Consider the following 27,956-nt stretch of genomic DNA (forward strand, 5'->3'; position numbering starts at 1 on the left):
CTTATCAATGAAAAAAAAAACAAAAAAACAAGAGAAATCCTTATTCTACTTAAACATTGCTTGTCTCTGGTAGAGTTGAGTTTCAACATATCTTCAAGTGTTGTTCAGTGTTCCAGAAAAGCCAGCGGTATAGATGCCTTTTGGTGGGGAAATAAAAAATTATATAAAATTACCAGTGTGAAGACCTTTCTTACTGTCATTACAGTGCAGGAAAACTGAGACTTTGTAGTCTTATAGTCTTGTGCAAAGCTAATATCTGCAAGTTATATTGTTTTATAACATTTACTTATTAATGAATCAGATAGATTCCATCAATCTCAATATTTTTTAAAGGACCTTTCCACTGCTTTTACAGTGCTATGTAGAGCGAGCGTTCAGGATTAATAAAAAGTGTCTGTACTGAGGACAAGATAAGGAAACCCTGTCGGAGGCCCTGAGTTATGGCCCTTGTCACCCCAGGGGGGAGTGCTGTTCTGGGGTGATGTTGGTGAAGCAGAAGGGGTCTTGGGCATGGATGGCTGGTTTTAAAGTCGTGGGTCATGTCAGAGATGGCAGCAGGAGGTCTGCTTGACCAGTACCAGCCTACCATGGACTAGCGAGAATGAGGGAGATAAAAATCTGTTTGAATGGATCAGTGATCAGAGGTGCTGTCCTCAGATGGGAACCAGCCAACACCACATGTGAAGCTTAGAGTGGGGGAAACTGCCCAGATCACAGGAATCCAACAAAGGCAGAGATGAACAACAAAGCAAAGGCATTATGAAAAAAATAATCTATTTTTGTGCGAAGGAAAAAGAACAAATACATAATAAAAACATCTTTCACAGTATTATCCTGAATCTTTCCAGGCAGAAGTTATTACATTCAAAATGCCATTATGTTGTTCAAGCCATTTCAGTGAGGTTAAAAGAAACACATTTCCAGTGAATTGTAAATAAGGCACTTTTCTACACCCCCATCCCTGACACTTAAGTCCATCCTCCCACATTGGCTGATACAACAGGATGGACATTCACAGTTGGGGGTGGGGTTGGTGCAATTCAAATCGAGGGTTTCATCACTCCATACTGAACAACCTTGCACTTCTTATGCAATTCCACAGAGGTAACACTCTGGTATGAAAGATTGTACTGTATGTATAACATTTGAAATGGAAGTATTCATGTAACATACCCTGTATAATATGCCTTGTTATTTGTGGGATAACTTTAGTTATCACATACATTCTCAACACTGATTTGTAGATTAAGGCATAGAGTAAAATAGAATGTAAACACTGGCATTTTGTAAATATCTCACCACAGACACGCACACACACACACACACACACACACACTTATTTAGGGTCACTGACAGAGTTACAGCAAGAAAAGGAAAAGACCTGTGAACACCCTGTACTTTGATTTCATTTTAGACCTCATTTGTTACATTTTCAGCCTTACATAGTGGCCACCAATTTAAACAAGAATAAAAATACTATCACGAACACCTGGAATGGTTCTACAATATTTGACGTTGGTAACATTTATAAAACGTTTCATTAAAAAAAAAACATTCATATTAAACAAAAAGGATAAAATAGTGCAAACTAGCAGTGCAAAGTCTTTGGTCAGTAATGAGTTCATATGAGGTAGCAATCACTGGTAGTTTGGAAGCCACTTTCCCTGAAGCCTTAAAGCTGAGGGTTGTAAACAGACTACTGTTAGACCACGCCTACTGAGTGATATGTCTTCTTTGGCAGGGAGAAAAGGGGACTTTAAAGTCTTAATACTGATGATATCGTGTAAGCGGGGGGCCATTCTGGAGGGCGTACTGGTTTGGTGGGGGGTGTTGCGTCTGATTGGCTGGGCCGAGAACATCAAACACGCTTTTATTGGGTGGTACTGATTGCAGCATGCTATCCAAGTCCATGAGCAGAGGTGGACCTTGGAGCGAAACGTGCCCACTGGGAAGGATGGGCCAGTAGCTGTGGCTGACAAAGTGACCCGACGGAACCGGGGGGCCCCCGTACCCATAGAAAGGCAGTCCACCCAAAGGCACAAAGGGCCCGCCGTTGAAGCGCATGCTCGGCGGGGCCACGGCATTAGGAGGTGTGTACTTAGCATAGGAGGTGGGAAGCTCCCAGGGAGCTGCGCTGCCTCGCCGCAGCGACTTGTTGGGCGGGCAGGAGTCGTCGCACCCGTCGGAGCCCGCTTCGCTCTCATTGGCCCTCTTCCTGCGGCGGGGGGCGCCCCTCCAGTCGTCGTCGGAAGAGGAAGACGCGGGGCTGGCCGAGCTGGCCGAGGCGCTGCGGGTGGAGGAGGAGTAACGCAGACCGGGTGGGGAGACTGGGTGGTGGTGCACGGGCGGGTTTGGCGGCTCCAACCCCCAGCCCTCTCGGCTCCGGAGCCCCTCCACTCCCGTGAGGCTGGGGGGCCGAAAGCTGTGCAGGAGGGAGTCGATGGCGAAGGATGAGTCCAGTTTGGGGCGGTACAGGTCCTCGGTGGGAGGGGAGCTATGCCCGCTGGGAACAGGGGGCAGGGGAGGGGTGGGCTGCTCAGCATCAAGCTTTTGGGTGTGAGGGTGCCCATGAAGTATGTAAGGGGCGAGGTCCTGGGCAAAGATGGTCTCATCCTGGCGTGATACAGCGGTATTTTGGCGCTTCAGGAGTTCGAGAGGAACTCGGCTCACCTCCACAGTCCAGAAATTTCCCTTCCCTTGAGGCTTTCCAGGGTCCTTGAGCACCTAGAAAGGCAGGATGCACAGAGCAGAGACTGCATGAGTGGAACTGTGACACGGATTGAAAGCTGATCTCCTGTATCCAGTGGTATGAAATTCACTTAAAATGTTCAACAATTTCAATAGGTGGAATAATGCTTTAATCTGACTGTGGAGGGCACACGCACACATACAACAAACCAACCTTAACAAAGCAGTCATATGAAGAGAGGTTATGTCGGACAGAGTCCCTCCAGCCTTTGTAATTTCCTTTGAAGAATGGAAATAGTGTGCTGATCTCCTTCAGGATCTGGGAGAGAAAATACAAAACAAAAGCAGCAGTTTTACATTATTTGTTCATGTTTTAAATGCACTGTTGGGTTCAAATTGAAACACTACATCCAACATGACAGGACAGATCTCTCATTCAATCCAGAGCCTCTTATAAATATACAGTGGGACACTGGTGTGGCATCTTCTTGTGCAATGGGCAGTCGTCCATCAATGGATGCGTGTACTATTAATTTAAATTAAAATGCAATTGCCATGAGCAGTATTTATCAGCTTCGATTTAATTAAATTAATTGCTTATTAACTTCGATCCTTAATTAAAAAATAATATTTAGGACTTCAGAAATATTGAACTCCTGGCAGCAAAGATGTTTCTGAGCTTTAGGCCTAACTTATCTGCTCCAAGCTATTGTCCTATCAATAGCTTACCACAGTTGATGGTCTGGTATCGGTGTATGCTATCTTAAAACAACGCACGATAGAGACAATCTGTCTGCCAAGCGTGTCAGATGAGACGGACCGTTGTGTTTGCTTAGGTGCGTCCTACACAAGACTCGTCCCCAAACATCACATCTACTCACAAAGACACAATAATAAAATGCCAATTTCCTCTATACATTGCATTATACTAACCTAAGTGCTTAAACATTTTAATAGAGGTCACTAAATCAGATTAAACTATTAACAAAACACTCATTTCAGATGCAAACATGTATCCAAACAACTTCAGAACTTTTTTACTGGTCTGATTCAGTTGACCCTTGTCCAAAAGCATTCATGCACATACAAAACCGATAGGCCTGACACGAATTTGGAACTCTTACCTCTGACAGAGTCAGCCTTTTCTCTGGAGAATTCTGAATAACCATTGCAATCATGGCGAGATACGAATATGGTGGCTTTGGGTAACGTTGATAATTCTTCTTTTTGCCTCCATTGGAATTCCCATCATGTTCCCATGAATTGCCCAGACCAGTCTGGTGTTGCTGCTTGGCCGGTGGTTCCATTTTGGCCTGCGTGGCCTCTGCGTAGTATCCAGATGCAGGGTCATTTAATATATCCGTATCCATGGGCACAGCGGCCCTGGTCAATGGTGCTGGGGTAGGCTTTTCTGCAAGAGTTCCTCGCTTCAGCACCGGCGAAAAGTTTGGGTTTCTTCGCCAGTCTTGGAATGACGAGCTCCGCGCTACGTTGCTCTGTGGATGACTCTGAGTGGCATTGTTGTGACCACTCCTTTCAACAAAGGTGAAGTCAAGTGGATGGCCGCGATGGGCTGCCAATCCTGATGATGGCAGGTAGGGAATAGCGAGTGGTGCCAGCAAGCCCTGACCCCCCCAGTGCTTTGTCATGCTGATGAACGAGAGGCGCAGATCGGGCTACACGGCTGGTCAAGCTTAGGGGGAGGGAAACGGGGGTCGGTCCTTAACCCCCGGCAGACTGCTGGCTCCAGGTCGACTCTATTTGAAGAGCAAACAATTAACAGTTTCATGTAAATCCTGCTGCGTAATCGAGGGGAGAATGGGGCGCTATCTGCGCGCAGAATGACTGATCGACCCGGGGGGCTGGGCAACATTGCGTGTGTGAGAAATAGTCAACCTTAAACAATCCCTTGTTAAAAAAAAAAAAAACATCAGCAACATCCAAGTCCATTTCAAACTTATGTTACAACTATTGGAAGACACGTTTCATTTTATACAAATAGTAACGTGCTCTTTAAATATTTCAGATCAAAGTGAATATCTCAAGACAGCAAAGACCCCCATACCGCGGCTCAGTGCGTAATTGCTTGACTTTATTTACTGTAAGCACAGATAGCCACATTGATAAGATGAATGTTTGACAACGCGCATGACGCAAATAGATGTAGGGCCTATGGTTGACATAACAAGCATTACCCACACCGGTTTCTCAGCATAAAACTACTGAACATGTTGGATGAAACATTTACTCTGGTCCAAAAGCATACGTTTGTTATTTGGGGAAAATACATTGTAGATTCCGTCAACAATACATGATATGCAATATACATGTACTGGCGACGCTAATATACAAATTCACTTCTCACATAGTTAGAGATTAACACTTTCGGTAGATTCACTCACTGGCACTACAACATCTGATATCAGTAGCCTAATCAATCAGTACAAATATGCAATTAGCCTAATTATCAAAATGTGTAGCATGCTGCAAAAACACCCTGCAAATAACTATAAACAAAGTAGACTGATTTAAAGAAACAACAGCCCTGCTGAGGTTTCAAGGACGCAGTGAAAACAAAAGGAAATTATTGTTGGATCTGCTCATAGGCCTAGATGAAAACTGTTTTGACCAAACTTAAAGACTTGCATTCGTTGAACTATAGCATTCAGAAATGATCAAATGTACAGGCTCGGCTTTACCTACATAATTAGGGCACGTTTTAATTTCGGGTCTCAGAATTTAGCGTGCCCTGTCTAGCCTACTTGAGAGGAAACGGTTTCGGCCTAGCACTTGGCTTTTGTTATATAATGTAGTGTTAATGTCCGAGTCCTTGCAGCGCAGCAAGACACTGAAAACAAGTTGGATTAGAGGAATATTCTGCAGCAGGCTGACGACATTTCTTTCCAGGGGGGACTTTTGAATGTGCGGAAACACAATACAAGCAATAGGCCCATACGTTTTGCATATGCCTCCTAACATCACACATAGATGGGGATCTTTCCAAGTTCCCAGGTCCTGACATAGCCTATCCTATGAGCGCAAATCTTTAGCTATTTTAGACTAGGCCTACAACAAGATCTTGGAAACCTTGCACTCTTCAACACAGAGACAGCTGAACACATATACTATTTATTTAAGACACCTCTTCTCGTGGTGAAAGCAGTTGTGTCTAACCGGACGCAGTAGAAGATTTACCATTTCCGATAAGCCTGCTCAAGCTGAAAGCCTTCAGAGCGACCTATTATAGGCTACTTAATTCCATGAAGGCCTATGTCCTAATTGTAATACATTTAGTTGTGATTGAGCTAAGTGTAAAATTACAAAATTGAATATGGCCCTCATAAGGCATTTAACCAACAATTTAACTAGGCCTACGACTTGTCAGGAATGATCACGACTGCACGTCCGTTCTCTTGGCCTATCATATCTTACCGAATTGTGACAGGATATCAGCACCTTGTCTGTAGAAGAGCAATGGAGAGCAACTTAAAGATGATTTCGTGTGGCAAGTTTCAGTGAAGCTGTTTCGAGGTGAACGCGTTGTGATAATCTCACCTGTCCACACGCTAATTATCACTTACTGATTTTCACAGCTGATTGGATGGGACTGCTTGTCAGTCACACCATTTTTTGCTGAATAAACATGTCCCACATATTTTTACACACTTAGCCAACAGCTGAGTATCAATATAGGCTAACAGAAGCTGGCTCCAGGCCTATTGCAAATGCTTTAAACATTTGCCATAGATGGTCATGGCAGTAGTTGAGAAGCCTTGGGATACTGATGAACACTTCCTGGACAGTTTACAATCCACAATAATAGGTTGTGATTAGAAACTCAATGTCTGGGTGTCCAATGCAAATGATCTCTGATCACTGTACTCTGCTGCTGGGCATGCCATGGGGATATTGGCAGTACATGTAAGGTCATGTCTGGTCTCATCCCCTCTGCCACCTCCCCTCGCTTCACTGTAGCAGAATGAAGTTGCATGGGTGCCTGCTGAGACTCAGAGTTGGCTCTTCGTCCAAGTCTGAATTGAGCTGCTTTTGGAACACAACCATCAAGCATCCTCCTAAATCGGCATAATCCATCTTCCTGAAGATTTCCAGTTCATGTCCCCTCTGATTATTTTTCAATGTTACAGAGTGCTTTAAAATATCAACCCTCTTAGAGATGTCAGGCTATCTGAATGTGCAATTCAGAACTGCTGTATAGTGGTTTTCATATAGGCTGATTGATGTCAAAATATGAAACAAGCTTGAGCGGAAATATGCATTACAAAACCCCATAACCTGCAGGTATACTGATGTAGAGCACATTCCTGGTACTGCAACTGGTTTGGCACCTGTCAGTTCCTTGAACTGGGGGAATATAGTTGGATTTAGACAGAGTCAGTGTGCAACCATTTTGGACATTAATTTTAAGCACATGGTGTGCAGACTGTTAAACATCTACATATTTTGTTATATGGACACACAAAATTCACAAAAAAGTGAAATATAAGTAGCTTTACAGTTGCAACTGGATAAGCACAACACTAGCCACTATCTCACCCTTGGCTCCTCACACTCTGCAGAATGTCACCATTGTGACAGAAAAGTGAGGTCACCTCCGAGGTCAGTAGATTATAGGGTTGTCATTGTCCTGCTGAGTTTAACCTAGTTGTTGTCTTGAAAGTTATTCTCCCAGGGATGCCAGACTCTAGCCTAGAAATCTAGACGCACCCTAACGGCAGCAAATTACATTTGCTTCCAGGGCTAGTCTAGCAACTCTCCATTGGCTTGTGAGCTCGAAAAATTAAACTTCTATCAGGCCAATCAAATCGTATAGAGTCGATTAGGGCGGGCTTAACATAATGATTGATGGCAGAGTTGCAACGTTTTGGCTTGAATTCCCTGCTACTTGAAAACAAAGAAGATGAATGTTGCTGTTGGCCAACAGTGTGACACGAGTTAAGCTTGTTTTAAGATGGCAAAAGTTTGAACTAGCCAACTAGCTCCGCTGGTGGGAAAACGCATGGGACTCAGCGCTGTCCTATTGCGTGCAGAGGGAATTTTAAAGACAACCGATTATCCCGCCCCTCAGACTGAGCACTGCGAATGGTAGCACCATCACTACATGTACACAAATGAACAGTATGTAGTACACATAAATGTCACTGTAAATAAATTGTGAAGGAAGTAAGCATACACTTGTTTGTGATCCTGAAAGTAATTCACATGAAGTACAGTCTCAAAGTACGAGCAGGTGGGTGGGGGGGAGCATGCCATACATTTTATACTTATCCAGTCCTTTGTTACATTAACATTTAGTAATTTAGCTGATGATCAACAACACATTAAAGTACAATAAAATGACAGTGCCACTAGGTTTGTCCAGCAATACGTAGCCTACCACTGGCCTAGAATAAAAGTTCAAGTGAAGTCAATGAAAGGAGAAGGATTCAATCATTATTGCTATCTCAATATTGAACTTTATTATTACTCAATTTAAAAACTATTTTTTTCCAGATAAAAGCAGAAAGAAAACAAGTATAACAGCACATTATGATTGTATGTATTGTGCTAGTCTATCCTACAATAGCCTACAGTGGTGGACACGGACAGTGAGAAATACAAATATTAAATACGCAAATAGAAAGAGTAGAAGAGGACAGAAACAGAGAGTTAAATACAGAGAGTGCAAATATGCAAATGTAAGGTTTAATGCAGTATGAACAGTGCACATTTGGTTGATGTATAGTTGTATACAGCATACAGTTGGCTACTTGAATATAATAATCTATATGGCTCTGGGGGGGAGGATAAAAAAGGACATGGTTGGGGTGAGACATTCTTGGTGTTGTCTGTTGGCCTGCATGCACAAGCAGAGCTTAATGATGAGAACAACAATTTATGCTGAGCAAACTGATGATGGGGAATTGGTTTTCCTTGTTGGAGTGTTTTACGGTCTGATGCAGGACACTTGCCATACCATGAATAGCCTATGCTCTCAAAGGTACAATGCTAAAAGTAGCCTACAGCAGCATGCTTTGACACAGTAAAATGAGTTTCCTTAAGGTTCCATAAGTGTTCTGCCTGTCTGACTTGACTGCGTGATCAACATGGATTGAAATTATAAAATGACACCTAGAAAATCTCCCATTTTAATTTCAGACCATTGTGTCATTAGTGGCTGCGTCAGGATAGGCTACTTGTATTGATGGTCAAATTGATCGGTCTGAGCCTCAAAATTGTGTAGGCTACTAAACCACTTGAGTCAGCTCTGGTCAAGTTAACTCAATAATGCCACCTGCAGGTTGACAATGAAACAAGCCTACTACCTATATGCCAGCAGGTGCCTCTAGTGGACTGAGTGCAACATTTCAGAGACAGGGGATACAGAATCCCAATCCATCGGCAAGTGAATATATTGTTATTTATATTTAATAAAAAATCTATGAGAAACAAACTTAAACAAGCTGGTGAATTATATATTTTATTGTAAATGTCAGAAATATTGGGTAGACCAATAGAGCAATAGGCAAATGACTAGACTCCCGAGCTGTTCCGAGAGAAGCTGCTGTTGACAAGAACGCTGCTGTCTCAAACTGCAAATTGAGCGTCCTGTGTCCTCGCGTTCTCCAGAGTCTGGACTCACGATCTTTAACTTTTCAAGTTCGAACTTTCAAGAACAGGAGACCTTACTTTAGCGTACTTTGTATTGAGAAAAGCCATCTGTCTGGATTATTACAGAATTCCACTCCCTTTAATGGCCAGTCCGTATGCCTACACTTCAATGGACCAGTAGGCTATAAATACTCAAGCCTATCAAATAAATGCTTTTAGGTGATCTATGTATTTAGTTGGTATATATATGTGTATAATTAAATAATTCACGTTTCAATAGGCTAAACTTCCCCCATGTTTTATCTAAAAGCAGGCTGCGATTTGATTTGTTTTTGGAAAGCTACTTACTTGACACTTCTGGTAGTTATGTCGCACTCTGTACTGCTGGGGGCACCATAACACCAAAAACGCGTTGGTGATTGTTTGGGGCGTGTTTTATCCAGTCAATGAAGTGTATGGTTGTTATGGTGAAGCATTTCCCTAGAGGTGAAAGTAGAGTGACATAGCAGCAGCTGGTCGAGTCCAAGAAACACGGATATGAGCACCTCTTCCCTGTCAAGCACTGTGAGCACTATGAACAGGTAAGATAAAGCGCCACTTCTAATAATTAAGAAGCAGCGCCCAAAGTGTAGGCTATATTACAATTGTGAAAGTTAGTGTGGCTTGGATGCGCGCAAAGTCCAAAGCAGTTGCGTTGGTCGGGCTTTTTGGCTAGTATGATAGCTGGCTAATTAATTAGCCCTCGATGCACTGAAGGTAATGGACAGGTTGCTTTGACTGGTTAACGCATGGAGTGGTAGTTGGACGCTATCACGACAGAGAAACATGGTCTGTTAACTGATTCCAGAAAATAAATATTGAGTGGTTTGAACACCAATCAGAATAACTGATATTGAGAATGTTAACTTACATGCATTACTTTAGGTCATGGTAACTCCAGTCTTTACCGACGCGCTTTTTGGTGCGACTTTGAAAGATTTTCTACAAGCCTCAGACTTCTTGCCGAGGCATCGAACGACACACAGCAGTGCAACAGGTTAATATAGCCTACAGTAGGTACCCAGTATGCCTATCCCGAACATGTTCCTAAAGTAGCGTTCAAAATTCATAGGTCATTATTAAAAAATGAATTACGAAATGATTGCGCAGTTTGAAACTATTTTAAACCTCACGTTAACACTTAAGTGTCGATTGTAGGCAACTACATTCGTTTCAGTAAGCTGCAGTTTAGGAAAATAAGCAGCCTAGGCCTAATGAACAAGAATTGAGAGGGCTAATGATTTGCGGCCTTATGAAAACCGTTTGCTATGAATGAGAACACCCATAGTTCAAGAATAACTAATCTCTCACTGAACATGTTGAGGTTAGCTGTCTGTTTCGATTTGGTGAACCTCGACCTGTCTGCCCAGCGACTGTTGATCAATCCAGGTCTTGCTGACTATGTGAAGAAGCTGTTATTTAACGTCTTCAAGCGTGCATAGTGAATCGTATAAATGGGCTGTATCCTACTTGCCAGGACGAGCACTCCCAGGGGAAACTGTATCATGTAGCCTACAAGGTAGAGTTTGTAGACTGTAGCCTGCTCTTGAAATAAAGAACAAGAACATGACTGTTCAATCGGAGTGGGCAATGCCGCTCAAAAATGCATCCCATTCCTGTCTTTAGTTGTTTTCAGCATTCCTTTCATAGCCTTGTAATCATTTTTTTTCTTGGCTCTTCTTCACTCTCATCACTACCTTCATCTCTTAGCTGTGTACTTCCTCATTTGCCCCTTGTTCCTCCCGTCTTTATTTTCCTTCCCCAACTTCCTGTCTCTTGCCCCGTCATGCTTTGTCTTGGTCTGACCCCCTTCCTTCGTTCTTCCCTCTTTCCTTTTTGGAATTCTGTTTCCCTTCCCACTTCTCCCTTCTATGCATCTCTCTCACACACACACACACACACACACACACACACATACTCTGACTCACACATACTCTGACTCACTCATACTCTGACTCACTCATACACACGCACTAACAAGACTTGAGAATAGAGGAGAATGGGAGTTTCCCCCCCCCCATTTAAACCTCACTGTACACATGACCAGGCTTATCACTGTCCCACACTCCGCCTGCCTCCCATCTCTTTCGCTAGGCTTTGTGTCTTAATTGCCTACTAAACCATTTCAAAGCCTGGGGAAGAACACACACAAAAAAGAGCCTTTACAAATATTCCCCGGGAGATTAGACCAGTGGGCATTGGTTCAAATGGCAGGATAACCTCCAGCGCAACATTGATTTAGTCCGGTCGGAGTTTATTAAGAGTTATGGCAGGAGAGCTCTGCTGTGTGACTTACTTTCCTCATCTTGGAATGCCGTAGAGAACAGCTTGTACCCTCTGGTTTACAGGGAATGGCCGATGTTTAGTTAAGCACTTCAGTGGAATTGTTTTTTTTTTAGGGTTTTTTTTTTCTGCTGCGTTTGATTGAAGGATAGAATCTAAATGCCATGTCATGCACACATCTGATGATGGCATAATATGTGCCAGCCCCTCCTTGACCTTGAGATTGTACCAGACTGATGCAGTGCCCTGGCACCTAATGAGACTGTACCAGACTGATGCAGTGCCCTGGCACCTAATGACACTTACCCTTTTTAATTTATTTTCTCACCTTTTTAAGATTAATCAGGGCACATTAGTATAGTTACATTTGTATACAGTTGATCAGCTCACAATTTATTCCACATGATGCACTGGTCTAAACCTCATAAGCACAAACAAAAGCATTTACTTAGTTATGGTTGGGTTGTGATTGGTTGTCCAGTGCAGTGGCCAGTTATGTCAGTCCACCATGAGTCAGTCTGGCCCTGTGACACTGTGCTCCTTGTTTACAACGGTAGGCATTCACAGACACACAAACACACGCACACACACACACTCTCTGACACACACATAAAACCCAACTCAAATGCTGATTATGTGACTGGCTCTGCGCCGTGTGAAGCCTCTAGAACAGGCGGCTCAGCGAACTCAACAAATACAAATCATCCAGAGGAAGCCCTGCTGATGTGTGTGCTGCTGTTTGCGGTCATGCTCAGCTCCAAATATCTCATTCACTACAACAGTCTAAACTGAAATGAGGCAAGAAAAAACAGTGTCTCTCCAGCTTGTCAGTGGTGTAAAGCACATAAAACGCAGTCCGTTGACTGCAATGAGATGTGCAGTGCAGTGAGTTGTGATTACACAAATGTGCATGTGTAGAGGTATAGAGTTTTTTTTTTTTTTTTTTTTTACAAGGAACTGCAAATGCTCTATGCTTTGCATCAGGGTTGTGCACAATTCAAATTGCAATTCTGCTTCCTGTTTGCTACCTCAATTGAAATGCAAGTGAAATTCAAGAATTGAATTGGAATTTAAGAGCCAGTTCAATTCTGGAATTTTGCACAAGCCTGCTGCTTTGCATATAAAATGGAGAGCAAACTGAATGGAGCAGAAAAGGAGTACAAACATGGCTATCTTTAGGAAGAGTAGGCTATTACTTTGCTCTCGCCTTTAGTAAGAGTAGGCTATTACTTTGCTCTCGCCTTTAGTAAGAGTAGGCTATTACTTTGCTATTACTTTGCTCTCGCCTTTAGTAAGAGTAGGCTATTACTTTGCTCTCGCCTTTAGTAAGAGTAGGCTATTACTTTGCTCTCGCCTTTAGTAAGAGTAGGCTATTACTTTGCTCTCGCCTTTAGTAAGAGTAGGCTATTACTTTGCTCTTGCCTTGAACTTATTAGGTGGTGCTGTAAGTAAGGGAGGGTGTTGTTGCGTGTGAGGGGTCAAAACTCACTTGCAGGCACCGCTGTTGCATGTTTCCTGCCTGCTCAGCAATGTGAGTCCTTATCAGGATTTATGTGGTGTGTGTCATCATGAGAACAGATTGATATGCCCTGTGGCGACAGAAATATGTGTGGTGCCTTTCCTTGGTTGCACAGATGACACTGAGCAAAGCCGTGGAAAGAGTTGCTTCTATGACTTTCCGGTAAGTCCGGCTTTGTCCGTTTTTTGGCAATGAGGAAGGAAAATGTCACATTCTGTGGAACTGTTGAGTTGTGCATAGTGTGTGTGTGTCTGTTGGGTGAGGTACTGAGAATCTTACTGGCTCGGTCCAAGTAGTGGTAGAGGATGTGCATTCCTCCCGATGGCCATCTGCCTTATTTGAGTCAGACAGGAAGAGGATGTGATGTCATAGCCCCTGCTATGTTCATGCTATCATTGCATGGACACACACCATCTCTTTCTTTGGTTTCTACAATTTCCCCCAACAAACAGTGTGGCAGTGTGACAAATGCAAAGTGGTGTCATATTTTCTGTGAACCATTACTCATTAGTCACTTCTGAGCATGTACATGTGACTGTTGAATGAGGTAGAGGTACACAGTAAACCGGTTTTATGAGCCTGCGACTGGCCTTGCAAATACAATCAGAGTCTAATGAGCCGAAGCCTCAAGGCCACTCTTCCAAAACCTGGTTCCCGTGCTTCACACAGAGTACAAACAAAACCAGCAACTCCATATGAGGGCATGAAGTGAACATTGTGGTCTGCCTTTTAATACAGCGCTAATAAACTGACAGATTGCAGGCTCTTTAAATCTTTGTGCTAGGGCTGCACGATTTGGGGAACATATCTAATTGCGATATCTCTTATCTTTGACTTGCAATATAATTTTTGAAAGTGCAATATTCCAAATTTCTCTTCTGATAAGTGAGCGTGCCTAGTGCATGAGAAGCACAGCACTCCTGTTAGGGGAACTTCACTGTCTGTCACACAAGGAGGGTGACATGACTATAAAAATCACAGATGTGACGATAAACTATTGGGACAGAGTTACGAGCTGCATGATTTATTGCAACCTTTGCAATTGCATTAGTTCAGATTGCGATTTCTGTTAAAAATCAATGAATTGATTGTGCAGCCAAATTCTGTCCTCCCACACACTTTTTTAAAACATTGTACTCTTTGCAACTTTCTATTTTCTCACTCCCATCTGCCATGTTCTGCTTTCACTCCTCTTCTGGTGTTACTGAAGGGGTTTTGGATGAATTTGGTGAAACTCCTCAGTCCCCACACCTCCCACCATGGTCTTGCCCTCACCCCCTTTTCTTCTCCAAATCTGCTTAGCCAGCCGATGCATAATGGTCCCTTTTCTTCCTAGCTCACTCTGGTGGAAAGGCTGGACCAGGGGAGTTGCCATCGCCCAGCACGTGCTGGTTATTTCTCCCCCTGATTATGAAGTGCAGGTCAGAGCCGCCCAGCCCCTGAGCCAGGTTGCCAAATGCAATTGTGGTGAGGCTCGCCTCATTGTTGATGTAGTGTTGCAACTGGTGGGTGGGTTCCTTTAGCCTCTCTCTATAGCTAGGAATTTAGTTCTGTCAAAATAGACCTGGTTGGATACTCCCAACAGGACAGACTTTTCACCTGCGGTGAGCGTTCAAGGCATAGTCCAGTGGTGTAGATGTATCTAAAAAATATTTTGGTGTAGATGGGTGGTTGCAGTCTTTCTCGGGTGATGGCATTTAACGAGAGGTTACTAAACTTGAGCATGTTTTCTTATTCAAAGGAAATCCTTACATTGTACAGCACTCACAGAATAGCTCACCCTAAATATAGTTTGACATCACATTGTTGCTGGAGTCATGTTGATGCTGGAGCAAGTGTTTGGTAATGCGTGAGTAAGCACTGCCATCAGAGCTATCAGCTTGGCTCTATGTAACCAAAAACCTGGGAAATGGTTGGGATCTCTTGTACTATAGTTTCGGTGGAACCAAAGACACCGAACAATCTTAAATATCACTGGAAAGCCTTTATTGCGTCTTCCGAGATGAATAAATGCTATGATATTTGGAAACAGCCGCATATGCATACAACTGCATATCACACACTTCGACGCACTTGGACCTTCCCCACTGCCGTCTCCAGTTCTTAAGCAAAGTAAATGAATACACTCACAACATAGGCTACACGAGCACGCGCACACAGTGTGTTTGCTCGCTGCTGTTAGAGATATGTGCTGTACAGTCGTCTTGTTGACCTTCCCTCGGCTCCCCATCTACCCTGCTGAATAATGAATGGGAAGCCCGGAGAGGCCGGCTCGGGAGAGATAAGTCCTGACCCAGGGTGGGAGGAAGGGTGAGGTACACCACTCTGACTCATAACGAGGGGGAAGGTGAGGATTTGTTAGAGGTGCAGCAATATGTTAAGGAATGCCCCCCCTTCCCCCACCACACATCGCCTCATTGCTAAACATGCAGGGAGTAGAGGTGCTGTTGGAGAAGTCAATCATTAATGAAAGCCTGCGTCTTCTCTTGTTACCACAAGGAGAGAGAGATGGAGGGAGAGAAAGAGTGACAGAGTGCAGAGAGGGCTGTAGTGAAATGATAAGAGCAATGCAATGTGCAGTATATGTCTGGTGTTTACAACAGTTGTAAAACCTCCCATCTCTCTCTCCACAGAATTACCTGCACAGCCTCTGTAATGTGAGACGTGCGTGCGTGCGTGCGTGCGTGCGTGCGTGCGTGTGTGTGTGTGTGTGTGTGTGTGTGTGTGTGTGTGTGTGTGTGTGACAAAAGTAAAATGGTAAGTCTGCAGATGGGGTCCAACTTTTGTCTTCTCTCTTTTGCCTATGGCCTGGTTTTGTTTAAGGAACATTTGACAATCTAAGTCTCTCTCTCTCTCTTTCCTTCTCAGAGTTCTGGACATGAATCAGTAGTCATCCAGAAGGACCATGACCTGTTGAAGCCGGACCCTGATGCTGCTCCTTCAGGCCTCCTCAAGTGCTCCTGGTCCTGATGCTGCTCCTTCAGGCCTCCTCAAGTGCTCCTGGTCCTGATGCTGCTCCTTCAGGCCTCCTCAAGTGCTCCTGGTCCTGATTTACTTTCTTTTCTTCTTCCGCTCGGGATGCGCTGAGCAAACACACTGCAGTTTTTGCATCGCGTGACCAGAGTGGGTAATACTGGGCAAATCGTATTTCAACACACTTTGAGCCTAAAACTGAAATCATGTGATTATTTTGGAATACCATCAATTCTCTGTTGGCACTGGTTTGCAGAGTTCTGCCCTAGATCCATCCTCTAGCCTTCACAGCATGTTGCTCCTCCATGCCCACTGGAGTCCAAGTCTGAAGTGGAGCATCAGACTTAACCCAGTACAGCCTGGAGTTTCTTGGAAAATAGTGTGTGGGTCTGTGCGACAAAAGAAAGGAGTTTGGCTAATCCAGCATGGATTTGACCTCTGAGGAAAGCTTAATGGCTGGTATTTCTACAGCAATGCTAGGACTTCACTTCGATTGTGCGCCTTTTAACAGAACCACTACCATGTGGATCTAAGTTTTTCACCATCTAAAGGCACCAGATATGGTGTCACCATGCTGAATGTTCAATATTGAAAATAGAGAATGGGAGACAAACTCTATTTGTATTTTGTAGGGCATGGAGAAGCCCCCTAACCTTTCAGCTAGTGTGTTTCTATTACCTCCTTATTGCACGAATTTGAATCCTGTTCTTTTTTTCTTGTTTTGTGCAACTTCCTTCCTGATCAAAGTGACCCCCATAGTGGTGGAGGTTTGAATTGATCCTAGATGTTTAGGGGCTGCTCTGTATTTGATTAAGCCCAAGACATTGGGGTAAACACTGCAGCTGGAGGTCTCTGCGGCTAAGGAAAAAACCTATACTTCACCTATAAAGCCACGGGATGTTTTAATCCATTAAATTCTTCAACAATAATTCTAGTCAAGAGTTTGGAGGACACGCAGGGAGAGGTTGGGTGGAGCCAGAGATCGGGCCAAAGGTTATGGCGGAACACGGGGAGTTGCTTGCAGAAATGACCACTGTTGGGCGTCTGTCTGCTACGGAGCGGCTCAAACATGCCCAGAAACGTCGCACTCAGCAGCTGAAGGGCTGGGCCCAAATGGAGAAGGAGAGCGCCCGGGGTGGGAAGGCGTCACAGAAGGCAGACAAGGCCAAGAAGAAGGACAAGGACAAGGAGCCCAGCCGGAGGGTCACCTTCCCCAGTAATATCACCCTACTAGAGTCAGCTGCACGCAATGACTTGGAGGAAGGTGAGAAAAGGTTGGAATAGCCCAACCTAAATACTGTTCACCTAATGATACTGCTCCAGTTAAGTCTTTATTCTTGGACTACTCCAGGTTGTTTGGACAAGGGGGGTTGGGGAAACCACTTCCTTAGCTAGTTACTAAAAAAAGAACAACATAGGCTATTACTGGCATTCCTTGGTTGATCAGATCCATTAATTAGCTACTAAATGGATTACACAATAACTCACTAAGACCAGGATTGCCTTCCATAAAGGCAGTAGATCCTGACTGAGCACTATCCCTGTGGATACACTCATTTTGTATGCTAGGACAAACCTGGGTCAAATATCACCAAACCAGGGAAGCTGAGTGTGCCAGCATGCTAATTGCTCCTGGAGGGATGGATACAGAGCGCTGCTCAAGGAACCTCATCAGATCAGGTTTAAAGTAGGATCGCCTTGTCTTACTCCCAGGGAGTGACATGGTATGCAAAGCAAGCACTTTGCATCCAGCTCCATACAAGCATACCTGATTCAGGGGCCAGAGTGACAAGAGTACCTGAGGGGGTATTTCAAGTACGTGGTTTAGTGACAAACCTGGGTAAGTTAACTCAGAGTAAGTGGCAAACCTCCTACAACAAGAGCCCTATGGTATTGTTTTGTTAGGAGAATGAAGCCATACAGCTCTTCTATTAGGAGGTTTACCCCTTACTCTGAGTCAACTTACCCAGGTTTGTCACTAAACCACATACTTGGAATACCCCCCTGGTCTACCTGAAGCTGTGATAAAAACAAAAACAAAGCAATTTTAAAGCTAAGATGGGAATTGTACTGAATATAAGTATATATACTCTTTTGATCCCGTGAGGGAAATTTGGTCTCTGCATTTATCCCAATCCGTGAATTAGTGAAACACACTCAGCACACAGTGAGCACACAGTGAGCACACAGTGAGGTGGAGCACACACTAATCCCGGCGCAGTGAGCTGCCTGCAACAACAGCGGCGCTCGGGGAGCAGTGAGGGGTTAGGTGCCTTGCTCAAGGGCACTTCAGCCGTGCCTACTGGTCGTGGTTCGAACCGGCAACCCGGTTACAAGTCTGAAACACTAACCAGTAGGCCACGGCTGCCCCAAGTTAATATATTATAATTTTAATATTAATTAATATAGATAGATAGATACTTTATTGATCCTCAAGGGGAAATTCAAGGGTCTCAGTAGCATACAGACATAACACCCAACATGCACTTACAGCAGAATATATATACCCATAGTTAATGATATTTAATGAAATTAAAATGTTGACCAAGAAAAATGTTGTCAGTGGTACAGTTTAGATTTTTACAAAACGTAATTGTTATTTCAGCTCTATAGCCAATCAGATTACACCCCTCCTTCCCATGCTCCAGAAGTGTCATGTTGATTGGCTTGGATTGTTTTTGACTCAGTCAGACCATTGCTTGTTTACAGAGACGGTACACTGTTAGAGGGTTTAGACTGTAAACATGGAACTGGACAGCTAGAGCAGTGGTTCTCAACCTTTTTTCAGTGATGTACCCCCTGTGAAATATTTTTTCAGCCAAAAGACTTAAAACAGAGCACTGTTTTAATATATGTATGTATATTTTAAAATCTCATGTACCCCCTGGAGTGCTTTCACATACCCCCAGGGGTATGCGTACCCCCATTTGAGAACCACTGAGCTAGAGGACCATGAGGAGCGATTTGCTGAATTTGGCAAAAAGTATGTTGGACTAGAATCACAGAGCGGCCCCTTAATTGCTGTCCAAAATCCAAGGATGGAAAAGGCCAATAAAATGTCATAAATGTAGCATTATTACCAATTTGATATGTTTGCTTTTATATTAGTTTTATTCAAAAGCATATTAGTTTTTGGGAAGAGTTCTTGCCTTTAAGGCCATTTTTGCATGAGTCAACAGAATGCTTTACTTCTGAAAAGAAATGCTATTTCAGCCTCCCCCTCAGCTGTCTCTATTGAGCCTGAATAGCCTAAATCAAACAGATCAGGGGGGTATCTAAACAGATCAGGGGGGTATCTAAACAGATCAGGGGGTATCTAAACAGATCAGGGGGGTATCTAAAGCATGTGGCAAAGTTAACCCAGAGGAAGTGGAAAACATTCTAATAGAAGGCTTGATTCACCTAACAAAACAAAGCCAAAATGCTCTACTTTTAGATGTTTTACTATGAGTTGACTTACCCAGGTTTGTCACTATATCACATAGTTGAAATACCACCCAGTGCACCTGGACTGCAGACAAAACACTTGATAGCAAACACATGAAATAATAATATGTAGAAAGATACCGCTGAAAGGCATTCAAGGTCATGTCATTGAAATAAAACAAAAAGTTTAAACATTACACACATCCAGTTCCAGAGCAGCAATAGAAAGATGGCACTATTTAACATCTAAAAAATGTTTTCATCATGACATAGCAAAGCTTTTTGGCAGCAGAATCTAAGGTACAAATCTGATGTTGACTTTTTCATCGCCCTCCCAATGGTTGAACTATGAAAAGCCTTTGCTCTGCCTGACATTGGACATCTATCAAGCTTGGTGTTGTCCTTTTCTAAACAGGCTTCACACTGGAAGGAAATGACTCATATTTCAGGCTGCATAGTTTTTATATCTAATCAGGCCTGACATACTTTCTTTCTCTATGGTTGTTGTTAAAAGCAGCTTAGTGGTAGAACACGATTGGCCATAATTACAGAGCTGATGAATGTGATTAGCAACTAATGATGGTTAATAATAACGTTTTTTTTTCTCTCAGTGAGGGAACTGCTGAAAAATGGAGTCAGTCCAGACCTGGTCAACGAGGATGGACTCACAGCATTGCACCAGGTACATGCATAGACACACGTATAATGTTACTGTTAATGCACTGCACATATCTTTACTGTAAACCATAGCACTTGCTGTATACTACTGTCTACACTGCACTACCTGTCTGTACTGTTCACATGGCACTTTTCTGTTTTTTTCCACTCTGATTAGATGCTAACTGCATTTCGTTGTCTCTGTACTGTGCTGTACTCTGCACAATGACAATAACGTTGAATCTACTCTAATCTAAAACATGCACACATACATGCATGTTACCTAAGTGTACCAAGACCATAAAGGCTTCTTCTGAAGTTACATATCCTTTCACTCACTCATAGGCTCCCTCATCAGATAGTGTGTAGATAGTGTGCATCATGAAATTACAACGGAAAGAGTTAGTGGTTTTCACAGCTTGAGATGAGAGCATCTCGAAGAGCAGGTCCTATTCCTACTTGCGTCAGACTCTGAGCTAGTCACTAGAGTACATGTAGGTCTGCACAGTAGTTTTCCTGAAAGAACAACTGAGGTGATGGAAGAAGTGGAGAGAGAGGGCAGAGCAAATGAACACTCCCACAGTACCTTCTTTATTCACAGCTCGGCTCCCTCCCTTCCCTGTGCAGTGTAACATGTGAAGGCTTACTGTACCTTCACTGTTCCCCTCAGGCAATGTAATCATTCAGAAAGGACACCATTCAATATCTCCAGCACACTTGCTAAGTCTGTACAGCAGTCTCACACATAAATATATACACATATATATTCACATACCTCACCTTGGTATTGCCTTTGAGTTGCAGATGGCTCTGTCCGTGAAATGAAAACACTGTGTTGACACACCCCTGTATACACACACAGGCACTCTGTGTTGTGGCTAGCATAATGCTAACGCTTCTTAATAAACAAAACGGTCACTTACAAATCCCAAGTGGGAGTTCCTTTGAAGTGCACTCACTCCTGCCTGTGTGGGTTTCTGTATGCTCCTTCTGTCCAGAAAAAGTGGACAGGGTGTTTACCTAGCTGAAGGGTGGGACTTATACAAATACTATTTTTTATTTTTGCTCTCTGCTATTACTCCACATCTCCACATTGACTTGAAGGGATTGTGTTTGTTTGGTTCTAAAGTTGTATGTAAACCAGACCAAGAGGCCAAATGTATTAATGAAATTAAAATAATTTGACTGCTTTGAGAGTTGGGAGTGACTTTACTAAAGCCTATTGCAAAATAAACATGTAGGTAATAGGCTTTGGAGGCTTTCTTTTTATCCCATGTGAATATCCCATTACACAGCAAAAATAGTTCTTGCATTTCTTGACCACCATCTTTCTTAATCATAGTCATAGTAATGCTGGTTGGAATGTGTTTTAGTACCTGGGGAAAAATACATTTTGTAATGGAAAACATGTGTGTCTATATGCATCTGCAGTGTTGTATAGATGACTTTGAGGACATTGTGCGTTGTCTGCTGGAGGCAGGCGCCACTGTGAACGCCGCGGACAGTGAGCTGTGGACCCCGCTACACGCTGCTGCCACCTGTGGACATACTGGCCTGGTGCAGCTGCTAGTGCAGTCGTGAGTGACTTTTTTCTCTCTCTCTCTCTCTCTCTCTCTCTCTCTCTCACTCTGCAGGCTCTCCATTTGGGCCACATTAAAATCACTTTTTAAAATCTGTTTATTAATGGAAATTACAGAGAATAAAATGTATCGCGGTTCAAGAAAATGGGCCACTTTGCTTTACCAATACCATACTCACATGACTCACTCTTTGTAAGCATACCTGAGTCTCACTCAATACTTGGTGTACAGTTCCAATCTAAATTTTGGTTTGTGTCTGCATCCTTTGTGATCTCGCCTTCCCCACAAATGTTTTGGTGTCTTTCACTGTCTACTTCTAAGCATTGATACCATTTTGTGTGTGTGTGTGTGTCTGTGTCTGTGTGGGCCTGTCTTCTCTCAGTGGGGCCGATGTGCTGGCGGTGAATGCTGACGGAAATATGCCGTATGACCTCTGTGAGGATGAAGCCACACTGGAGCTCATAGAGATGGTCATGGCAGAGCAAGGCAAGTCAATGCTTAAACCTACTTTAAAGCAACACCAAAGAGTTTGTTGTACCTTAAAATAATGTTTCAAAATCGTTTCAGTAGTTCATCAACTCATAACGGGGTGAACGGCACTTCTGCATTCGCTTCGCGGCCCTCTATCGGCTATAATGCAAGTTTGCCAGATCGGGTAGCGGATCTGTAGTTTGATGGAAGGAGACATAAGAAACTACAAATTTGACTTGCTTCTAATGTCGCAATAATCATACTTTCATAAAATTATGCAACATAGTCTACCTTGTCTGTGGACATCGTTATTTGCAAATCCGGTGCTGGATAAACAAATAGCATGCGTGCGACAGAGGAAAAGTGCTTTGGTGTTGCTTTTAGCCCTCAAACTATATAACCAAATCAGTCTTTGCCAGAAATGGCATGGGTAAGATCATTCATGAGTAGGCTCACTTTTTAACTTTTTAGCTTAATCATGCTTTCTGTGTAACTGTTCACTCTTCTCAGGCATCACACAGGAGCGTATAGATGAGTGCCGTGGGGCGAAGGAGAGGCAGATGCTGGCGGATGTCCAGGCTGTGATAGACAGCGGAGGAGACCGGACCTCAAGGGACGAGCATGGGGCCACACTGGTATGCACTTAGTGTATGCACTGTAGTTTTGACAGAACTGAGCATGGCAAGGTTTACTTAATTTGCAAGACCGCTGGATTTTTGGAATGTGTTTTGCATTAATTATCCCTCCATGGTGTTTAGTTGCATATTGCAGCGGCCAATGGATATGTGTCTGTAGGGGAGCTTTTGCTGGAGCACAGGTTCCCTATGGAGGAGAAGGACAACGATGGCTGGACGCCACTCCATGCTGCCGCCTGCTGGGGACAGGTGAACATTGCAACACATTCACACAATTCAGCATAGTACTTATGAACTAATTTTTAATTATCTTCTATATGTTTTAATTGTACTGAACATATATGCAATATAAATAAGATGACACTATTGATCTACCATTATGTCATACAAATCATGAAATAGAAACAAACTGTGATGTTTCCATCATTGTTTTTCAGCTTCAGATGGTGGAGCTGCTAGTGGCTCACGGGGCCAACCTGAGCGCCAAATCAGTTCTGGAGGAGACGCCCATAGGTAAGAGCATTTCAGTAGAGGAGCACAGATATTTGCCTCAAATCAGTCTCCACCAATGTGCGAATATGTATTCTCAACATGTATGCTCTACTACAGAAAGCAGATTTTTCACAATGCTTGAAGCTTTCTAATCACCAAATTTGTTTGAAAAAATATCTGCTCAAAACGTTGCACAGTATCACGTCGCACAGCACTTTGCTGTGTTGCATCCAGACAGGACATTCGAATTGAAAGCAAGCAACTTGCAGTTAGGACTCGATGTTACTCACTCACAGAGGTGGAAAACTCCTACCACATATTTGTTCCAACTATTCACTAAAGCTTCTGATCCTAATTAGCACAACTCTTCAGCCAGTAAATCAGCTGATCACTAATATCTCTTGTGGTAAGTGAACAGGCAGAAAGAATATATGGCAGGATTTTTACTTTCTGGGGTTTGCTCACTCAACTCTTGCACATGAGAGGTTATGCTAAGAGTGGAATTCATTGCATCAGCAGCACCCCTTCAATGTCATATTTGACGTTCAGAAGTAGTTTTCTACAAGGTGTTTCCAAAGAAATTTCCAAACAGATTTTTGTTTACAGGGTCTACAGCACCTTCATGATTTATATTTACAGATTGTTTTTTGTCGCAATGATTGCTTTGTGTTTATGGGCAGGTTTTGTATCATTTCATTAATGTGTTCATACAGCCTGAATAAGAATTGGTTATTTAGTTAAGAGTTAGGTGGTTCGGCTCTGCAAGCATGTCTTGATTTATTTGATTGTCTGAGGTTAGGATTACAGTTACGGTTGGGTAAGATTGGGCTGTCATGTTTGTGGATGGCGCTGTGTTCATGCAGATGATGTTGTCTCTGCTATGCAGATGTTTGTCCAGATGAGGACGTGAGGGCCAAGATGCTGGAGCTCAAGCACAAGCATGATGCCATCATGAAGAGTCAGGATCGACACAAGGGCACCCTGCAGAGACGAGCCTCCAGTGCCAGCAGCAGAGGGTAAGACACGAGCTGCTTTCAGATACGTCCTCCGCAATATATGCGCAGCTTTGTGAAACGGAGGTCCGACCCTTCGGGTGATTCAGATATGATGCTAACATGCTGACATTATGCGGCCATATGTGTAAACAACACTGACGCACATTAGAATAATCTCTGTGTGGTTGAACAGGTTGAACAGGTTGAACACGCACATGAACAGAATCTCCACATGTTCTTCGCTTTGTTCAGACATGAGCTCATTTACATAAAAAATATCCGTCGGAAATACTAGCAGTGGAGTAGTGTAAGAGCCGGCTAAGTTCGGAATTCCAAATGTCCGGTTATGTTCAGATATACGGTCCAACCGCTTGACATCCGCAGATCATGCTGACTTACACGTAGGTCTGAAAGCAGTGACAGGGAGAAGTGACAGGGAAGAGTTGAAGTGACAGGGAAGAGATGCATATACAGCAAGCAATTCCATAGAAGACTTTGTTAATGTGTCTCTATAAAGTTAGTTAGTTAGTTTATTAGTTGTCCCCTTAGGGAAGTTCTTTTTCACAAAAGTTCACAAAAGTTGATAGAAGTAAGAGTGTCAGTGCTGTACATTCTTACAAACCTGCATGGTCTACCCATGTTACCCATATGTGCAACGCTTTATGAGCTGTTTTCCTTTGCCCATTTGTGTGTCTTTGTTTTTGTTTGGGAGCAGAAAGGTTGTGCGGCGTGTGAGTGTGAACGAGCGGTCGAGTCTGTACAGACGGGAGCACCGTAAAGAGGCCATAGTGTGGCAGGAGAGGGGCCGGCAGCCTGAACCGCCGGACGACGATGAGGACAGACAGACAGATGCTGAGCTCAATATGCACCCAGCGATGGTGAGGCAAAAACACATACAGCTTTATTAGTAACCACCAATTGGATACAGACTCAGGCATTTATATGCCGAAACACTTATATTCTAACTGTCATGAAAGTGACCGGTGCATCCAGTAAAAATATAATACACACACACACACACACACAGAAATACACAAACAACATCTACGTCTACACACATCTCCCAGTCCCATCGTGGCCAGTGTGACACGTTCCCAAGAGAATCCATACTCACTTTTTATTTTATTTCCCTGTGCTTTTGAACTAGGCATCAAGTTCAGCTGCAGGCCAGGAAGGTAGCCAAGGGGACAGGCTTGTAGATCCTGGGGTGCTTGGGAACGGAGGATCCGCCACCTCCCTGTCCTCCTCCTCCATGCTTGGGGAGTTCCGCGTTGGGGGCCGCATGGACCGCAGTGCGTCTTACCAGCTGACACCGCCCTCAGCTGCCAGTCTGGCTGAGGGCGAGGGAGCGGACAGCATGACCCGGGAGAAGTCCCACCACACGCTGGCCGAACTCAAACGGCAGCGGGCGGCTGCCAAGCTCCACAAGCACCCCGCGCCCCCTCCGCCTTTGCTTCCGCCCGTCCGAGGAGGAGCCCGCCCCTGCCTCTCTCGACCCCGCGACGCCAGAGACTCCGGGAGGCACGGTGCCTCAGGACGAAGTGATCTCGCCCAACACTGTGTACTTCACGCCGGCCAGCGGGGACCCACCCCTCCTGAAACTGCGTGCGCCGGAGGAGGAAGCGCCCAATACCAAGGAGCCCTGCTGTGGTCTCATGTAGAGAGAAGGACACGAGACCTCGGCACGCACACACGCGACAAGCAAAAGCTCTGGAACATTTTTGGTTAATTTTGTTAAATTCATGAGCCTCAGAGGCACTATGGCACAGCACCATGGACGCACAACACACGTACTTTACACTCCTCATGCAGACACATGCACTTGGGCCCAAATTAACACAGAGTGTCACTACTGTAAAAACAAAACTCATAATCCCATGGCAAACACTTAAGACACTTGGAATGGAATATTTGAGGTGACAAATGTAGACTCTCTTCTGAGATTATATATGGGAAGCGCACTTAAAACAAAGGAAAGCTTACCAAACTGCATAGTTGCACGTCAGAGGTTGGGAATAATGGAATTACATGGAGGATTTGTTTTCTTTTCATGCCATTTCAACTGTGTTGTTTGTTTTATGGGATTTTGATCCCAAAGTTCATTCAAGCCTTAAAACTTTTTTTTTTCTAGCATAAACCTTATTGAATGATATTAATCACTCTAAAGGCTACAAGGCCCGGGGCAGCTTATGCAGGGCCAACATACACCATCTCACTACCAACTACATCAAGAACCTAAACAGTGAATCTAGCCTAAGGCTTGAGTCCAAGGATCACTCCAGATGAGTTGAGTAAACTATATGCCCTACGTGAACAGGAAATCCCAGATGTCAGAGATCTCAGAAAACCTTCCACACAGGACACTAGAGAAATTTTGCACTTTACTGTGTTAAAATGAAGAATGCTATGTTGCAGAATTATGTTTTAAGTTATATTTTCCATGTGTGGCTTTAATTGCAAAACATACAATCATATATTATGGTTTGCTTGTGCACTTCTGCAGAAGACAAGTGGCCCTTTTCAGTTGCTATTTTGATTTTGGTGATCTGATTAATATGAGTGAAAATGTACAATTTATAGGGTTAAACAAGATCTTTAATTAATGGAAGTTTTTTTACCCACAAGATTTCTCTGTAAAAGTGCTTTCCAAGATTTTGGCCCAACCCAAAACTTTGTCAAATATTTTCCTATGTCTAGATTATTTCAAATTATTGGTAATGACTTGTATGTGTACAGCTGGTGAATTGATTTGGTAAAAATGTTGATTGTATTTTTTTTCTTCTAAAATGATATAATGCCTGATTTAAAAGCGTCATTTATAATTTATTTATTTAATTTATTTAGAAGTTAAACTGAACACTCCAGTTGTAAGAGGACACAGAACTATGAGACATCACTGTAAGCCTTACTTGTTTGAATTTACATTGCCATGTACTTGATGTGCTCCGATGACGTCATATGGACTGTATCTCTCCACCTCTGGTTCCCTCTCGAATAGGTCTCAGATTTCAGATAAAAATGGTATTTTGAGAACTCCAGTGCAGACTGCATAGAGAACTGAAGCTACTGTACCTGTACAGGTAAATTGTGCTTTTCATGAAGCATTGTGTTTATTGATAAAAGGAAATGATTTTCAAAGGTGATTCTTCCAATCCATCTGAGTCGGTGTAGCGTTCATGGTGTTCAAGAAAGTGAATCATACCCTGAAGGTACTAATCCCACTCTCTTAGCGGTATTCAGTTTTGGTTTACTATAATTATCGATATAGTCATATTAATAACATATCTACAATATATCATTGTGAGTAAAAACACAGTGGCCATATGGAATAACAAATCTATTGTTTAAAAATGAAATGTGAAAATGCTTTTTCACATGTGTTTTAGAAGTGTGCTTATAATTATTTGAGAAGTACTGTAGCATACGTCTTAAACATGTTCAATTTGATCATAACATTTGTTTAATGAGCACCAAGCGTCAACACTTCTAATATGCTTACCACAGTGACCTGCAGTACATGAACACAACAATAAAGACTTGAGAAATTAATTTAATTATGTCTTTGTTTGCAGGTCAATATTCAACACTC

General features: G+C 43.3%; 2 protein-coding genes across 2 annotated transcripts; one reads left to right on the forward strand and one right to left on the reverse strand.

The window, feature by feature from the left end:
* Positions 1–50: 50 nt before the first annotated feature.
* foxh1 (forkhead box H1) lies at positions 51–6,213 on the reverse strand. Its single transcript, XM_048265989.1, has 4 exons — positions 6,121–6,213; positions 3,813–4,445; positions 2,903–3,007; positions 51–2,724 (listed from the first exon to the last, which is right to left on the reverse strand). Exons 2-4 carry the CDS (start codon positions 4,335–4,337, stop codon positions 1,765–1,767), a joined length of 1,590 nt encoding a protein of 529 aa, XP_048121946.1. The 5' UTR covers positions 4,338–4,445; positions 6,121–6,213; the 3' UTR covers positions 51–1,764.
* Positions 6,214–9,794: 3,581 nt separating this feature from the next.
* On the forward strand, positions 9,795–27,921 carry ppp1r16a (protein phosphatase 1, regulatory subunit 16A). Its single transcript, XM_048266157.1, is given in 12 exon segments — positions 9,795–9,878; positions 16,007–17,375; positions 20,149–20,219; positions 21,626–21,771; positions 22,157–22,260; positions 22,756–22,880; positions 23,004–23,129; positions 23,318–23,393; positions 24,259–24,388; positions 25,083–25,245; positions 25,515–25,828; positions 25,830–27,921. Coding segments are annotated over 11 exon segments (1,722 nt in total). The 5' UTR covers positions 9,795–9,878; positions 16,007–17,107; the 3' UTR covers positions 26,029–27,921.
* Positions 27,922–27,956: the final 35 nt, after the last annotated feature.

Source organism: Alosa alosa, chromosome 16 (assembly GCF_017589495.1).
Source record: "Alosa alosa isolate M-15738 ecotype Scorff River chromosome 16, AALO_Geno_1.1, whole genome shotgun sequence".
In the NCBI taxonomy this organism is placed as follows: domain Eukaryota; kingdom Metazoa; phylum Chordata; class Actinopteri; order Clupeiformes; family Clupeidae; genus Alosa; species Alosa alosa.

Excerpts from the sequence above, each read along its gene's own strand:
- foxh1 (XM_048265989.1), bottom strand. The coding sequence starts at position 4,337 with ATGACAAAGCACTGGGGGGGTCAGGGCTTGCTGGCACCACTCGCTATT. Across the intron at positions 3,008-3,812 it reads AAAGGCTGACTCTGTCAGAG|ATCCTGAAGGAGATCAGCAC; the intron begins GTAAGAGTTCCA and ends TTTCTCTCCCAG. Across the intron at positions 2,725-2,902 it reads CATATGACTGCTTTGTTAAG|GTGCTCAAGGACCCTGGAAA; the intron begins GTTGGTTTGTTG and ends CTGCCTTTCTAG.